Genomic DNA, 16269 nt, shown 5'->3' on the forward strand with positions numbered 1-16269 from the left:
ACGAATTGAGTTAAAAAGAACGCGCGTCTTTGTTGAGCCGCAGTAGTAAACGTCATTGGGATTACGCGGTTGACTGCGCCTGCATTTCAAAAAATATAAAGATATACGGAGGTCAGGTGGCAGGGGGAAATGCATACAACACTAACCAATAACTGTGCATGGTGTACCCTCGTCGACTGATCAAGCTACAGAAGCAGGGCCATCGGATGAGTGCCGAGCAGCAACGGCAGATTGATGTGTATCGGCGTCAGGAACGGATTCGACAGCAGAAGATTCGAACTGCGCGGATGAGTTTTAGTGTAGAGAGTGATGATAAGGAACATGAGAATGAGGTGGAGGGGGAGGAGGATGAGGATGAGGAAGAGGAAGAGGAAGAGGAAGAGAAGGATGAGGAATGTGTTGACGCAGGAGAGTGGTTATCTGAATTAAGTGCGAAGATGGCGTTTCAAAATGACACGGTTAACCCACGAGACGTGTTTAAGCCAGTGATGCGGACACAGGGCGGTACGCGGACCATGGCGTGGGTTAGCAACATAGTGCCGCTAGGTGTCATACCGTATGCGCAAACTGATTGGAGTACTACGGTGTCGGAAACAAGTACGTCCGCACAGACGACACCAGAGTTGAGATCTGCGGAAGCGCGAGATGGAGTCAAATGTGACGGTGAGAATGCATATTCTGGGTTTGAATTTTGGAGTTTTGGTTAGGAAATATATTTGCTTATCAGTAGTGAGTGTAAACTGCTGTACTGTATAGTACGCAAAACTCTAAAGCTGCCTACGCTGTACGCTACGTAGAGCTATGTATAGAAACTTCGGCTGTACGCTACGTAGAGCGATGTATAAAAGACACAATACCTCTCTATTGAGACTTATTTTAACTACACACTCTACACATGAGCGGATTACCTTGCAGGCGACGCATGATAGGAGTCAGGCGACTGATTGAGATGCGCAACGATCCCACAATACAGTACCAGCCCACACCAGAAGAACAGGCGCGGATTGATGAGTTTCTCGCGCGCGAACGCGGTCGGGTGCAAGCGTATAGACGTGCGCAAATGCATGAAACAAAACGGCAGCGCGAAGAAGACCAGGCTAACCAGAGCGTGGCTGAACGTGCGTCTATCGGTGCGCATTCGGTGAGAAGCAACCAGCAACAACAGCAACAATATGAGCAACCTGAATTAGAACAACAAGGTAGTCTCAGCTTACAAGATAAAGCTTTATCACAAGCACAACAGTTTGAGCACAGTGAATTTGACAGCCGGCTGGCACCTGTCAGCCTTTCTCTCACGGAAGACCCGAACCATTCAGTTCTCCTCGATGAGAGTTTTAATGATGCCTTCCCATTGTCATTCGATGCATCAGATTTTGACTTTGACTGGGCCGAGCCTGATAACCAGTTTTTGGAATACGAAAGTGAGGAAAATACGAATCAAAGCATTGCATGGAAGGAAGCGAGGAACGATAGTGCTCATCACACGGAGAGTGGGTAGTCAGAGGTTAGCGTCTATAGTAAGGGGTTTGTGGTACATACTTTGCGCGAGGTTGTCACTGTTTAAGATGTGTCCAAAGAATAACAATTCAAAAACATTTATACTCATAAATACATATTCACGTATCAAAAAGCAAGTAGTAAAAGTGGTTTCACCTTATTTGAGAAGGAAACATGGTCGAATAGTTATATTTTATGGGCTACAACAAAATGAATATGGCAGCACACAAGACCCGCATAAACATGCAGACAAAGTCGTACCAGGGTCAGGGTAAAAATAAAAACGCATTTAGCGTTCAAAGTTTCATTTCGCGTACGCTATGCGAGCGTTGTGTTATTTTGCTGCGTGGCCAAATGAAATTTTTGGGCAAGGAATGAGATGTAAATAAATAAGTCAAAACATTATGTGATGCGGCATCAGTAGTATTTAAAATGCTGTCTTCACGTGAATTGACTCGGATGATGAACGACGTACGTACTTACGAAACGTGAAGTAGAGCGGATGAACAAACGTCGTCAGAAAGAGCTGGTGCAGCAGAGAATAAAAAGTTCTTACAAAAAAACATGCAAAATATTAATGCAGTAGTAGTGGTAAAGATTTGGGGCAGTTTGGTGCAGCAGATATCAAGGAGTCTGTTGTAAGTACGGTTTGTATGCGTGACTACTACAATACAGATTTGACTAAATTTGATCTATCTAAATGTAAAATTGACGATCTTTAAGTCATTTTAAATACAAATCAACTTTATACTAAACTTCTAGCCGTGGCTTACTCTACCAGACTTTGTTAGTTAGCGGTTTCCGATATCTGATGCTATATTCTGTTCACATATTATGTTCCCGGATTATACCACACCAAAGGGTGGGGGATATAGCGCTGGTCTCGGTGGAGGGGAATAATGTAAATTATAAGGCAGCGGCGAAACCGGATACCGGAAATATCCATAGTGAGGATGCTGGAGGACTAGTGCCGGTAACGAAAACCCTGGCTTGAGTGAAGAAAGCGGCGGCAAACTCAAAGAATCGACTTTTCTCTTTTTCTTGTTCCGGAACTTTGCTCTAATGACTCGCTGACGCTGCCGTTCCCGGGCTCTGTAGTCTTCTATTAACCTTAACTGGTCGTCATTTAGCGCCTCTCCGTTTCTGACTTGCTTTATTAAGATGCGAGGATTCATGTTTTGTGATTCGTGACGGGAGCTGAAAGTAGACCGTGGCCCAAACTTATAGAAAATGTGAAAATATGAGAGCGTACGCTAAGCCACAATTGTACTATCATGGGCGTATTTGACCATAACGATTTTCTGACACCAATTCAAGCTAAAAACAACGTAAGTTATAAATATTTTGCCAGTCTTTGTATGTTTCACTCTCTTGCGATTGAGCATATACTCGTTATTACTGTGAATACATCTAAGTATAAGGATTTCACGAGCGGGCATTACAGTGTGTACGAGTAGTAGTCAATTAAGAGTTTTGGTCACGTGCGCCAACCAATTTCGTTATCAAATTTTGTGGCGCAAATAATACTTTGGCGTACTTTCTGGCATAGAGTAAAACTACGTACAGATAGATCTAATTTTAAAAGCTGCGCCTCAAAATAGCATACTCTAAAGGTTATTTTGCGTATTAAAGAAAAGTAGACACCGCATGTATCACAGTAAACAGCTGGCGCCTTTATGTGTGCGTATCACCCACCAGATGACGTGGCTAGATCATTAATTATCCTTCACCCTTGAATTAATTCATCATTCAATACGCGCAGAACAAAGTGACCTGCCGCCCTGACCACTGAACTCCATCAAACAAGAACAAGCAGACGATTAACAGCGGTAAAGAACAGAAAGAGAGAGAAGATTGGATGGTTCTACGTAAATTTAGAGTTTCGGCGCCTATCACTCTCTTCTGCACCGAATTGGCCTAGCTTGATTTGACTCTTGTACAACACTTACGCTTGTGTTTTAAAGCTTTGGTTTTTGGCATATCTAAGCAATACTATATACTATTAACACCCTTTATTTGGGGCATCATGCATTTATTTCATTTAAGGTTTCGGGCTGAAGCAAAGCGTAGGGGCGACTGTCCCAAACAAAACAAAAGAAAGTACTTTAAGCTTTTTTCTCAAATACGCGCACCTTTTTTGCAGTTGCAAATTCGTAGGGTAAGGGTCATGTCATTGGCTGTGGTGGTTCAAATTTGTAAATCAAGCATGTACAACGCCGTACGTAATAGAAACAAACACTTCATTTTTGTTTACTCTGTCAACGGACATAAAGACATTCAACCATGGGCGGAAGAAGACTGATTGTAAGACAACGGAATGGTGAAGCACTCACAGGTGAAGAGCAAAGATTAGTTCAAATGTATAGATTAAAGGAGAGGCAAAGACAGCAGATGCTTCGAAGAAAACGGAGGGGCAATTCGCATGAACCAGATAACATGGATATGCATGATGGTCAAGACAATGACAATGTAATTGATGATGGACGAGCAAGTGTGATGCAAATTGCAACTATTCTTCAAAACATGCCAAACACAAAAGCTGAAAGTACAATTAGACTGCAGGAAGAACGAGAAAAGCATGTCGAAGAAAATGTGTCAAGCGCGCCAACAAAAGTTGCAGAGCTGCCCTATCAACTGAAATTACCACAATTAGCTCAACAGTTAGAAAATTTTGAGGCAAAAGAAGATACGTTTACTACTGCTCCCGAGCAAATTGAAGCAAAGCAGCCAGTTGGGGTAAAAGCCAATGGAAATACGTCTCCTTTATTCATTCAGAAGCCACTTGAAACTGGACCACCGCCTGCTTCTATTAGTACTCCTGCTAGTACTACTACTAGTACTACTATTAGTACTACTACTAATGCTTCTACCGCTTCTACTTCAGAAACTGTGCCATCAATAAATCAGTTCAAACCGGCCCGCCCTCGCCCTGGATACGACCAGTGGCCCCTACAAAAAGACAACTTCTCACAGTCACGGCAGCCACCTGGTTCGGACTCTGTTTCTGTCATACCAGAGTCAGATGACCCTTTGGTACCGTACACAGTCATGATTCCACGGTCAACAATTAATACTTTTTACTATGTTTATTCTGCCTTTATGGCCGGTCATTCTGGTCCCACGCCTGGCAGCACTGTCGCGCCCCTGCCGCCGTCTTTACGGCAGAGCCCAAAATCATATGGACTACCAAGACCATATATCAAGCCCTATGAGTGAATTAGTATTATGTAATTAGGTGTGTACTGGTGCTTTTATATGCTGGATTTTGATGTATAGTATATTGTACTTAATATTTTTATTTGTCCGTAACACTACGCGTCTGTAAAGCGTAATATTACGTGTCTGTAAAGGGATGTGATCTGCGTCACAGTACGCGATATCTAGCGTAACTGCGTCTGCGTACAGGAAAATTTACCTCACACAATGTGCTTATGTAAATAATTATATAAGCTGAAAGATCTGTGTCACATACCAAACAACGGAGAATAAAATTAAGCGAAAGCAGTTTTGACAGGGTCCTGCAAACTTAGTGCCTGAGTCTAACCTAATCAAGTTACCCGTTTCTACAACGGTCTCAGATTTCATTCAGTCTCGACCCTTTTCAATATTTTTACTGCATTTCCCTTTCTTTCTACATAATCTAACGCTGCTCTCTTTATATTATATTTATTGCAAGCAAAGCGATGTCTTCGGTAATGTCAAGAATAACTGCTCCGCCGTCAGATGCCACGTCTTTACCACTCACTCTGGTCACAGACTCAGCAGTATCAAGAAGGTCCTCGACCGCAAACATCATATCATCCCTCATATTGACCGCAACATCAGCTGCTACTCTAGGTCCAGTAGTAGAAACAGCAACAGCGACGGCATCTATTTCTATTCCGACACTTTACACAATCGAAACATCCTTATTGCTGCCGTCATCATTCATAACATCAGTCGCGTCAATCGCGTCAGTCGCGTCAACATCATCGAGTTCAAGTCCAAGTCCAACTTCAGATTTCGTCTCGGTCGTGACAAGCGCAAAATCTCATCGAACCACAATCATCGTTGCGGTCGTCGTGACTGTCGTCGGTGTTTTGATTCTGATTGCGCTCGTGATCATTTTCTTCAGATGCCAACGGCGACGTCAACGCCGAACTCTCGCGAACGAAAAATTGGCTACCGACGCAAACGAGATGCCTCTACAGTCAGACTCATTACGTCCCGCACCTGGTGTTGCTCCTGCTTCATCTAAACGTCATTTCCGTGGTATGACTGCGGCTGCAAAGGACAAGCAAAAACCTGTCAAGGAGATGGAAATCATCAAAGAAGAAAACCTCGGACGGTCGGATTCAAGCGCGACCGCCACTTCTCTCATCAAATCCGCAAGTAGAAACAAGACTCTACCACCACCTCCACCGCCTGTCGTGCTTCCGCGACGGACAGACGCTGGTCGCAACAGAAACGCGGTCGTTTTGACTGATGATGGTGATAGCTTAAGTGACAGCCCGTCGTTTGAGATTGGTGTTGCCCAATGATTGTGGTTGCAAACTACATGATTAATGCGGATTAGAGTCTTGTAATGGTAGAGCTGATACAAATAGATTACGTGGGTGGCTTGGCATGAATTGGCGTTTTTTTAAAATGGACTTTCGATATTTGATGAATATACGTAATAATTGTACAAGTGATATATACACAAAACCTGCCTTAAATGCAACTAATCAAAACCGATGCCGCTTCATGATAGTTCTTGAATCCCCCAAATCGGATTCATCATGCCCTTGTCTTCGTTTGCTTACATTCACTCTTTGCTCTTCTATATGTTCTCCTCGGTCTCTAACAGCGGCGTCAAATAAAACATCATCTGGTGTCATCATGACAACATCCCGAGTATTTTTCACCACAGAATCAGTCCCAGGTAGTACATTTGTCCGGTCAAGCTGTAGATCAGACCTAAACGTAAACTCACTCCCCGTCATCGTGAAGTCCGTTTGTTTATGGTCTGATTCTTGTGATTGCCCGTATTTATGCCTAACTGCCCATTCATAGACGTCGCCACCTTCTGCAATCAATTTCAAAACATCTTCAACTGCTGAATCATAGCCTGCCTGCTTAGCTTGTGAAATGTCATGTGCTGCTGCCCGGTATAGTTTCGTGACTGCGACTGCAGCCTCTTTAAATGAACTCAGTACATTCAAATCGTCTCGGTCTTTTTCTCGGTCTCGTTCGTCCATTATTATTTGTTGCGTTTAAATGCTGTAACTAGTAATAAGTATATAAATATATAAAGTGCTGTGCACTCATTTTCACGTTATTTATTATAACATACTAATTACACGATTATAGCATAAACGCACAAGCATTACGGCCTCTACCACCACATCCTTCGACGCGTCTTCATCTCCGAATTTACCAATAATCGACATCAAAAATGCAGAAAAACGCGTCAGATGTCGCGTCGGAAGACAATTCGGTTTGTAGAATCGTTTAAATTTACTAATATGACTAATATCATTAGGATTTCGAATCAAACAAGACCAAAACAAAGCAGGTCCTTCAGGCCAAAAAACAGAAACTCGATCGTCAGAAGGTGAGTATTCAGCCTGTAAGGATTTAGAGCGTACTAACAATACAGGTCATTGACTCGGCCCGCAGATTTAGATATTTGATTGGTTTAACTGATTTGTTTCGACATTTTATTGATATCAGAGCTCAACAAGATGCCGAAGTTCGAGAGATTCTAGACGAAGCGGAGTCTAAGGCTCCACGAGGAAGACCAAAGAAAGCGGTGGATGATAAACGGAGACGCAAAACTGAACAGGAAGAAGATGCTGAACTGATGCTGGATGAAGAACAAGACGGATCAGAGACAACAATATTCACAGAGTCCCCGTCATTTGTGCATGGACAAATGCGTGACTACCAAATTCAAGGTCTGAACTGGCTCATCTCGCTTCACGAGAACGGAATCTCGGGGATTTTGGCTGATGAAATGGGACTCGGTAAAACTCTACAGACAATCTCGTTTTTGGGATATTTGAGATACGTCAAAAATGTCAAAGGTCCGCATTTGGTTACTGTCCCGAAGTCAACTCTTGACAACTGGGCTCGTGAGTTCGCGAGATGGACTCCAGACGTTCATGTTCTTGTGCTTCAAGGCCAGAAAGAGGAACGTCAAGATTTAATCAATGATAGACTGTTGACATCCGATTTCGATGTCTGTATCACGTCCTACGAAATGATTCTACGTGAAAAGTCTCATCTTAACAAGTTTGCGTGGGAATACATCATCATCGATGAAGCTCACAGAATCAAAAACGAAGATTCAATGCTGTCTCAAATCATTAGAATGTTTAACTCCCGCAATCGCTTGCTAATCACAGGCACGCCCTTGCAAAATAACTTGCACGAACTGTGGGCTTTGCTCAATTTCTTGCTTCCAGACGTGTTTGCTGACTCAAATGTGTTTGACCAATGGTTCGAGAGCCAAAACTCGGATCAAGACACGGTCGTTCAGCAGTTGCACAAAGTTCTCCGACCGTTCTTGCTCAGACGTGTCAAGGCTGATGTTGAGAAATCACTGCTGCCAAAGAAGGAAATCAATGTTTACGTTGGTATGTCAGAAATGCAGGTCAAGTGGTACCAGAAGATTTTGGAGAAGGACATCGACGCGGTCAACGGCGCTGCCGGCAAACGCGAATCAAAAACAAGACTGCTAAACATCGTCATGCAGCTCCGCAAATGCTGTAACCATCCTTATTTGTTTGAAGGGGCTGAGCCTGGCCCACCTTATACTACGGACGAGCACTTGGTTGACAACGCGGGAAAGATGATCATGCTTGACAAGTTGCTGAAACGGCTCAAAGCTCAAGGATCTCGAGTTCTGATCTTCTCGCAGATGAGTCGCTTGCTTGACATCTTGGAAGATTACTGCCAATTCAGAGAATACGAGTACTCTCGCATCGACGGTTCGACCGCACACGAAGACCGTATTGCAGCCATTGACGAGTACAACAAGCCTGGGTCTGAGAAGTTTGTCTTTCTGCTGACAACCCGAGCTGGTGGACTTGGTATCAACTTGACGTCGGCTGATATTGTCATCCTGTACGATTCGGACTGGAACCCGCAGGCGGACTTGCAGGCTATGGATCGTGCGCACAGAATCGGACAGACAAAGCAAGTCGTCGTGTTTCGGTTCGTGACTGAGAACGCGATCGAGGAGAAAGTGCTCGAGCGGGCTGCTCAGAAGCTCAGACTTGACCAGCTCGTTATCCAGCAGGGCCGGTCGCAAGCCCAAGCCAAGGCGGCGGCCAACAAAGACGAGCTGTTGTCGATGATCCAGCACGGCGCGGAGACCATTTTCCAGAGGTCGAGCACTTCCGGCGGCGGTACTGTGTCAAACATGGACGACATTGACGCGATCCTCAAGAAGTCCGAGGCCCGCACGGCCGAGCTCAATGAGCGGTACTCTAAGCTCGGGCTGGACGATTTGCAAAAGTTCACGTCAGACTCAGCTTATGAATGGAACGGCGAGGATTTCGCGAAACGGAAGCAAGGAATCCAACTAAATTGGATTAACCCTAGCAAGCGCGAACGGAAAGAACAAACTTATTCGGTTGATAAGTACTACAAGGGCGTGTTACAGACCGGTGGCCGTACAGCTGGTGCGCCAAAGGCGCCGCGGGCGCCGAAACAGGTGCATACGCAGGACCATCAGTTTTACCCGGAGCGTTTGAACGAGTTGCACGAGAAGGAGACTGCGTATTTCCGCAAACAGCAAGGATATAAAGTTCCGCTTCCAGATGGTGACGAAGAAGATCTTGACGAGCGTGAGACCGAGCGCGAGCTCGAGCAGGCAGAGATAGATAAGGCTGAGCCGTTGACCGAGGCCGAAGAGGAAGAGAAGAAGGATCTTGCGAATTCTGGGTTTAGTAACTGGTCACGGCGAGATTTCACGCACTTTATTCAGCTTAACGCGAAATATGGTCGCGAGAATGTGAAGGCGATCGCGAGCGAATTTGAGGGCAAGACCATAGACGAGATTGAGGAATACTCGAACGTGTTTTGGGATCGGTACACTGAGATTGAAGGGTACGACAAGTACATTGCGCAGATCGAGGCCGGAGAGGAACGTACTCGGAAGCTGACGCACCAGCAAAAGTTGCTTCGGCAGAAAATAGAGCGGTACCGTGCGCCTTTGCAGCAGCTTCAGATCCAGTACCCGATCAACAATTCAAAGAAAGTTTACACCGAGGAAGAAGATCGGTTTCTACTGGTCGAGCTTGACAAGCTTGGGCTCGACGCAGAGAATTTGTACGATCTTGTGCGAGACGCAATTAGGAACTCGCCGATGTTTAGGTTTGACTGGTTTTTCCTGTCGCGGACGCCTTTAGAGCTGTCGCGTCGATGCTCGACTCTGATGACAGCGGTCGTGCGAGAGGTTGAGGGAACGGGTAAGAGGGGCAAGGATCATAAAGATGAAGACGAGGAAGAGGCGCCGGTTACGAAAAAGGCAAAGAAGGTGTCGCGGTCAAGAAAGTGAATTTAGAATATAAGATTATGTTATGAATTAATTGTTTGTGTATAATATTTACATGCTCTCACTTGCGATACCGCAGCAAGTCGCTGACATCCGCCATGCTCTCGTCCGAGCTATCGATCGTGTCCTGCGTGATCGAGTCAAACTTGATATCAAGCGTCACATTAACAGATTTCTGTCTCGGCGGCGCAAAGTCTCCGATTACGACAGTCCTGACGTCCCATGGTCCAGGGACAGCGCCTGACGTCACGCGGTTGACCGTGGCCGTGTCGATCGAGCTGACGAAATCAGCCAGTCTGGTCGTGCGTTCAGAGTTTCCGACCTTCGTGCCGGTGTTACGAACGCTGGCAACAGGATCGTACTCTATTGCCTGCGTCCGGAAAGAGTCGCCGTACACCGAGCCGTATCGGTCTTTGAGGTCACGCTGTTGCGAACAGGTGAGAAGTCCAAAATCAGGTTCGATGAATTTCGTCATGGACGTGTACACCATTGCCTGTTTTTTCCGCCTGTTTGGGTCGATATTTTCCTGGTCCCGGGTATCTGAGGTGGCGGTACGTTTGTGTAATTTCCCCGCGGTCGTAAACTTTGTCTCGACGTCGTCCGGCATGGAAAACTTCTTTTTCGACTTTCGTTTTGCAGCCGTGCCGGTCATGACTTCTGCCGGCGCCGCGTTCTCGGCCGGGATGTCGATCTGCTTCAGCACGAGTTCCGGTGTGACGTCGTCGGGCAAGATCCGGTTGCACTCTGCAAATTCGAACGACGACTCTCGCGAGATGGCGGCTTGAATCGCGGCGTACTTCATCATCGCGTCGTCCCACTTGTTGCGCTCGCGCTCGGTCAAGACCGCGACAATTCGGCCCTTGCGGAACCGGCCGGTTCTACCCATGCGTTGAAGTACCCTGACAGGAGAAGACGACGCGTCAAAACAGATAATCATGTCGACTTGGCCAATGTCGAGTCCTTCTTCGCCGATGGAGGTCGCTATTAGTGTATTGTATGTGCCTGCTTTAAACTCGTCAAGAATCTTTGTTGTCAGTGCGTTCATTTAAATAATGCAATCTCCGTACCCGCTGCTGCTCTTTCTGCGGCATCCCGCCTTTTTCTGCTTTTTCGTCTCCGTCGGCACGTTTGGACCGCGCCTGGCCAAAGAAAAGGTGCGCCTTGACGGAAGGCAGAGCTTGTAAGACCCTCTCAATCTCGGCCCCGGATGACCGATACTGGCAGAAAATAATTACTTTTGAGTTTGCGGCCGCAACATCTTGTCGCTCGAAATACTCGACCAGTGTCGCGACCACAATGTTGATCTTCTCATGACTCACGAAACCGTCTGCCGCAACGATCTCGTCGGCGCGTTTTATTAATTGCTTGAATTTCGAATTACTGATCACCATGCTGGCGTACTTGCCCGGTTGTTTTGGTTTTTCCGTGCCCGGCTTCGTGGTCTGCTCGATGTGCCAGTCGGAAATGTAGTCGTAGAACGGTCGTATGCCGTGGTATTTGAGTAGCGACGACGCGTGCGCGAGCGAGGACAAGACAGCAAACACGGCTCTTGCTTTGTTTACGAGACCGTAGTTCTGGGCTGCGGGCGAGACCATGAAAAGTTGAAACGCGTTTGTGAGTCCAAACGCCGAGACGTAGTGCGGGTCGCGTACGTGGTAGACAGACATATTGTTAAGTTCCTTCAGCAGAGGGGCTAAAATTTCACAGTATAGATCAAGTAGTTCGAGTCCTTCGCCAGTCAAATCAGCAGGTAAATGCTCGACATCAGTGGTCTGGACATAGTCCACAACGTCCTCTGAACTCTCAGTCCTGATCTCAGTATTTGAGATGGCGAGGTTCGAGATGACTTGCTGCACGGCTCCAACAGAAGATCCAGGAGTAGCAGACAGTGCCAGTACGCGTAACGAACAATTAAACCGGGTTATAAACTCAATCACTTTGGTGTATGCGTACTCTCCCGTCGCGCGATGCGCCTCGTCAACCACAACAAGCACCACATCTTTCGGGTCCAGGCTTCCTCTCTTAAGATCATTTTCTACCGTCTGCGGCGTAGCAAACACGACCCGTCTGTGCCTCCACACCTCGTCCCTAACTGTCGGACTCGCGAGCCCACCGACAAATATCGCAGTGTCGTGGCGCGGGATTCCGACAAGATTGTAGCACGCCTCGGCCTGCTGTGTCACCAGCGGCCGGGTCGGCGCCATGAACACGATCTTCGCGCTTGCTGTCCAGCGGTACCAGTTCAGCATCACGACGGCGGCAATCATAGTCTTGCCGAGTCCTGTCGGGAGTGCGCACAGGACGTTGCTCAGCAGCGCGCGCTCGGCAATATTGCGCTGGTAGTCGCGAACAGGTACGTTGGTCGGATACACCCATGACGATAGAGCGTCTTTGACAAGTGTATGTGTCGACCGCGTCGGGCGCGTCCATCGTGGCGTGAACTTGCGCGCGCCTGGCGTCGTCCGGCTAATGTACTTCAGCATATCACTTTGTTTAGTCGAGGTCAAATTCACGAGCTGCTGCTCATCTGAAGACGAAAACCCAAAATCCTCGTCCTCGTCGATGTCCATCGGTGAACAAAGCGAGCAAAAGCGCAAGTACCTACTGAGTTGGTAAATACGCGAGTGTACGTAAGAGCGAGCGTAGGCGTAGGAATGTACGAGCAATGGCGTAGTGTTGTGACGGTACTTGCGTAAATATAATCGGGTTAGGGTTATCTCTACTAGTATGGGCACTATCAGTATATACACTATGCATACAACAACACTAAAAAACAATTCCTTCTTCTTTTAACTCCTTTTCGATCGCAGTTTTGACAAGTGAAATGTCTGGCTTGTCAATAACAGTGACATTCTTAGGCAGAGTCTGCAGCAGCTTGAACTCGTCCGGCATGACTTTGTCAAACGAGTACTCGGCCTTAGTTTTGAGCGCCATATCGACCGCGTCACCAAACTTGGCCGGATGCGCGGTCGAAAGCGAGATGTACGTGTGAGCGGAGTCCAGGTTGCGAAGGCTGGCTGCGACGCCGACCGCAGAGTGCGGGTCAAGAACGTATCCGTCTGCAGAATCGTAGATTGAAGAAATAGTCGAGACTGTTTCGTTATCCGACACTCGCTCGCTTCCAAACTCGAGCAATCCGGCCGACAGAACTTTCTCGGGCACGGTCACTCTGCCGTTCATCTTGAGCTCGACCATCCATTTCTGAATATACTCTCCCGCCTGCTCGGCCGAGTCCGCGAGCTGCTCGCGAGCAAGATACCATAGCAGCCGTTCAAAGTTGCTGCTAATTAAAATATCCATCGCCGGACTCAGAGTCTCGTCCACATGCTCGGCCACACCGGGTGGCGCTTTTTCATACACGCCCGACTTCCAGAAGCGATCAAGAATATCGTTTGAGTTCGTGGCGACAATCAACTTGTCAATCGGTAATCCCATCCGCTTAGCATAGAATCCAGCAAGAATGTCGCCAAAGTTGCCGGTCGGAACAACGTATCTGACCTTGACATCTGGACCAGCGGTCTTGACGAGGGAAAAGTACGAATGGAAATAGTACGTGATTTGTGCCAGAATTCTGGCCCAGTTGATCGAGTTGACAGCACCGAGATGGTGTTTCGTGTTAAACTCAACATCGTCAAACAAAGTCTTGACGATATCCTGGCAATCGTCGAAATTGCCCTTAACTGCGAAATTGTGCACGTTTGAGTCCGTCACAGTCGTCATCTGAAGCTCCTGAACAGGCGACACTTTTCCAAGAGGGTGTAGAATGAAAATCGACACGTCTTGCTTGCCACGTAGCCCATATATAGCTGCACTGCCGGTGTCTCCAGACGTAGCTCCAACCACAGTCAGTCGCTCCCTGACACCACTCTTCCCGGCATTCCGGCGATTCAAAAAAAACTCAAACAGGTTCCCCACAAACTGCAGCGCAACGTCCTTGAACGCGTACGTCGGCCCATGGAACAGCTCCAATACGTACAGCCCATCGACCTTCACCAGCGGTGTCACCGTCTCTGCTCTGAAAGTAGAGTAACTGTGCCTTATCAGTTCCTTGAGCTCGTCCGCACTAATCTCATCACGCGAAATGTAAAGCGAGAAAATCTCAAACGCAAGTTCCTCAAACGACTTGCCTGCCCACGCAGTCACGTCTTCAACCTTTGGGATCTCGGCCGGAATAAACAGTCCGCCCCCAGGAGCAAGTCCTCTAAGTACAGTCGCTTCAAACGACAAGTACGGCTCTTTTGACGCCCGAGTCGACAAATATTCTTGCGATTTTGTCATTTCTTTGATTTCCAAATTTTTCGAGTTTTCAACAATTTGTTCCCGAGACCGTGCGGCTCGCTCTGCTGTACTCTAAATTGAGGATAGGGGTTGTAGACAGCATCTACGAGGGTCTGGTGTCTATACATTTTACTTCATTATACTCAGTCTACTCAGCACTCAATTGCGTTGGATGCTGTTATGCAGAACATGCTCCTTCATGAGAAAGCTAGACGCAAACGCAAGCACAGACAGCGCGGTACTGGTATACAGCACCGCGTGGACTGCGTCAAGATAACTTATGGTCACCGCCATCTGCCATTGTTCAGGCACGTTCTTCATCTCGTCGACCGAGTCCTGGACAAGCCTGATGATCTCCTCCGCACCCGGTCCGGTGATCCGGTCTTGTAATTTACTGCCAAGGACGTTTTGGAACACCGCGCTCGCGACCGCGACACCGACCGTGCTGCCGATAGTGCGGAACCCGGACGAGAACGAAGTTGAGACCGCCTGCAACTCGTGAGGGACGGCCGCAATCAGTCCGACAAGCGTAGTGGTCAAATACAGTCCACCTCCAAAGCCGGGCAGGAGCAAGCCGATAAAGATGCGCCAGTTGGGAGAATCGATCCCGACGGTGGACAGCACGACCGAGCCGACGACTAGGAAAATACCAGCCGCGACAGAGATGGGGTAGTATCTTCCGGTCGCACGCATGTAGTATCCCGCAAACAAGGAGCCAGACGCAGAGCCGACGAATTGTGGGATCAGAGTTGAGCCTGAGCGGGTAGGCGACGCGCCCTTGACAGCGAGCATGTAAATTGCAACGTAAAAGATGTTTGTGAAAAACCCCATGCACAAGAACCAGCCAGTGAATGCAGAGCCGGCAACAGTTCTGTTTTTGACCAGGCCGAGTGGAATGACTGGTTCAGTAGCGACGTACAATTCAACATAAATGAACAATGCAAGGATGACGACTGAGAGAAACAAAGTCCCAAGGATAAGCGGGTGCGTCCATGGGAAATAACTTCCTCCGGCGCTGATTCCAAACAAAAACAAGCATAGTCCGGAAACCAACGTAAACGACCCGAGAAAGTCAATTCGTCGGAGAATGCTCATGTCGACCTTCTTGCTAGGCAGTTTCAAGTTCAGTGTGATGGCAGCAATAGACAACACAATGACCGGACCTTGAAGCGCAAAAGTCCATCTCCAACCAACGGTGTCCTGCAAGATTCCACCTGCCATTCCACCAAACGCTGCACCACAGCCATAAAGCACATTACCAATTCCTTGTAACAAACCACGTTGCCTGAGAGGCACAATATCACTGAGGATAATCGCGCTCAACGTGAAGAGTCCACCACCTCCACATCCAGCAATCACGCGAGCAAAAACCAAAAATCTCAAAGTAGGTGCAATTCCACATAAAACAGATCCAACACCAAAGAATATCTATTGGATTAGCACTAAATCACCTTCATGACATAAATACGTACATTACACATGAGCAAGACAGGTTTTCTTCCAAAGATATCTGATAGTTTACCGTACAATGGTTGGAATGTTGCCTGTGAAATCAGGTAACCTGTGGCAATCCATGAAACCGACCTGAATTCATGGAAATCCGACGCAATTTCAGACAGCAAGGTAGCGACAATTGTTCCGTCCAGAGCGGCCAAAAAAACACCGACATAAAGCGACAGAAAAACAGTAACAAGAGCAGTACTATCCAGTGCTTCGGTTTCAGCGGCGTCTGCGAGTTCCTCTTCGGTCAGTTCCATTTCTTCTTCGAGCAGAAGCGACTCTGAGCCTTGTTCGTCCATTCGATTTGTGTTATTAGTCTGAATTCTACTTCTATTTTGTTGTTCATGATGAAGACGATTGCGATAGTGACTGATATTTGATGCAGGGTCATTAAGGTTACGCTAATATAGTTTAACGTTTATCTATAAACCTTAATGTTCCAACGAACACTTTGCTGTCTAATCAACTAG

General features: G+C 47.1%; 10 protein-coding genes across 10 annotated transcripts; 5 read left to right on the forward strand and 5 right to left on the reverse strand.

Moving 5' to 3' along the window:
• The first annotated feature begins 57 nt into the window (after window positions 1-57).
• On the forward strand, window positions 58-729 carry V1512DRAFT_256171 (uncharacterized protein). The gene has a single exon (XM_066914957.1). The coding sequence runs from the start codon at window positions 159-161 to the stop codon at window positions 705-707; it is 549 nt and encodes a 182-aa protein (XP_066774128.1). The 5' UTR covers window positions 58-158; the 3' UTR covers window positions 708-729.
• An 87-nt stretch (window positions 730-816) lies between these two features.
• V1512DRAFT_256173 (uncharacterized protein) lies at window positions 817-1688 on the forward strand. The gene has a single exon (XM_066914958.1). The coding sequence runs from the start codon at window positions 896-898 to the stop codon at window positions 1496-1498; it is 603 nt and encodes a 200-aa protein (XP_066774129.1). The 5' UTR covers window positions 817-895; the 3' UTR covers window positions 1499-1688.
• A 654-nt stretch (window positions 1689-2342) lies between these two features.
• V1512DRAFT_244841 (uncharacterized protein) lies at window positions 2343-2672 on the reverse strand (the record flags this gene model as incomplete). The annotated part of the gene is made up of 1 exon (XM_066914342.1): window positions 2343-2672. The coding sequence occupies one exon, from the start codon at window positions 2670-2672 to the stop codon at window positions 2343-2345; it is 330 nt and encodes a 109-aa protein (XP_066774130.1).
• A 979-nt stretch (window positions 2673-3651) lies between these two features.
• Window positions 3652-4806, forward strand: V1512DRAFT_256176 (uncharacterized protein). The gene has a single exon (XM_066914959.1). The coding sequence runs from the start codon at window positions 3781-3783 to the stop codon at window positions 4711-4713; it is 933 nt and encodes a 310-aa protein (XP_066774131.1). The 5' UTR covers window positions 3652-3780; the 3' UTR covers window positions 4714-4806.
• A 294-nt stretch (window positions 4807-5100) lies between these two features.
• V1512DRAFT_256177 (uncharacterized protein) lies at window positions 5101-6172 on the forward strand. Its single transcript, XM_066914960.1, has one exon. The coding sequence runs from the start codon at window positions 5181-5183 to the stop codon at window positions 6015-6017; it is 837 nt and encodes a 278-aa protein (XP_066774132.1). The 5' UTR covers window positions 5101-5180; the 3' UTR covers window positions 6018-6172.
• V1512DRAFT_256178 (uncharacterized protein) lies at window positions 6138-6755 on the reverse strand. The gene has a single exon (XM_066914961.1). The coding sequence runs from the start codon at window positions 6714-6716 to the stop codon at window positions 6204-6206; it is 513 nt and encodes a 170-aa protein (XP_066774133.1). The 5' UTR covers window positions 6717-6755; the 3' UTR covers window positions 6138-6203.
• V1512DRAFT_256179 (SNF2 family N-terminal domain-containing protein) lies at window positions 6670-10376 on the forward strand. The gene is made up of 4 exons (XM_066914962.1): window positions 6670-6771; window positions 6829-6955; window positions 7001-7072; window positions 7118-10376. Exons 2-4 carry the CDS (start codon window positions 6914-6916, stop codon window positions 10022-10024), a joined length of 3021 nt encoding a protein of 1006 aa, XP_066774134.1. The 5' UTR covers window positions 6670-6771; window positions 6829-6913; the 3' UTR covers window positions 10025-10376.
• Window positions 10026-12668, reverse strand: V1512DRAFT_256181 (P-loop containing nucleoside triphosphate hydrolase protein). Its single transcript, XM_066914963.1, has 2 exons — window positions 11089-12668; window positions 10026-11045 (listed from the first exon to the last, which is right to left on the reverse strand). The coding sequence occupies exons 1-2, from the start codon at window positions 12589-12591 to the stop codon at window positions 10083-10085; spliced, it is 2466 nt and encodes an 821-aa protein (XP_066774135.1). The 5' UTR covers window positions 12592-12668; the 3' UTR covers window positions 10026-10082.
• Window positions 12669-12747: 79 nt separating this feature from the next.
• Window positions 12748-14336, reverse strand: V1512DRAFT_256184 (tryptophan synthase beta subunit-like PLP-dependent enzyme). Its single transcript, XM_066914964.1, has one exon. The coding sequence runs from the start codon at window positions 14297-14299 to the stop codon at window positions 12788-12790; it is 1512 nt and encodes a 503-aa protein (XP_066774136.1). The 5' UTR covers window positions 14300-14336; the 3' UTR covers window positions 12748-12787.
• An 80-nt stretch (window positions 14337-14416) lies between these two features.
• On the reverse strand, window positions 14417-16254 carry V1512DRAFT_231868 (major facilitator superfamily domain-containing protein). The gene is made up of 2 exons (XM_066913998.1): window positions 15772-16254; window positions 14417-15727 (listed from the first exon to the last, which is right to left on the reverse strand). The coding sequence occupies exons 1-2, from the start codon at window positions 16096-16098 to the stop codon at window positions 14459-14461; spliced, it is 1596 nt and encodes a 531-aa protein (XP_066774137.1). The 5' UTR covers window positions 16099-16254; the 3' UTR covers window positions 14417-14458.
• Window positions 16255-16269: the final 15 nt, after the last annotated feature.

The sequence above is a fragment of the Lipomyces arxii genome (assembly GCF_038497795.1).
Source record: "Lipomyces arxii strain Phaff 12-163 unplaced genomic scaffold V1512scaffold_1, whole genome shotgun sequence".
Taxonomy (NCBI): domain Eukaryota; kingdom Fungi; phylum Ascomycota; class Lipomycetes; order Lipomycetales; family Lipomycetaceae; genus Lipomyces; species Lipomyces arxii.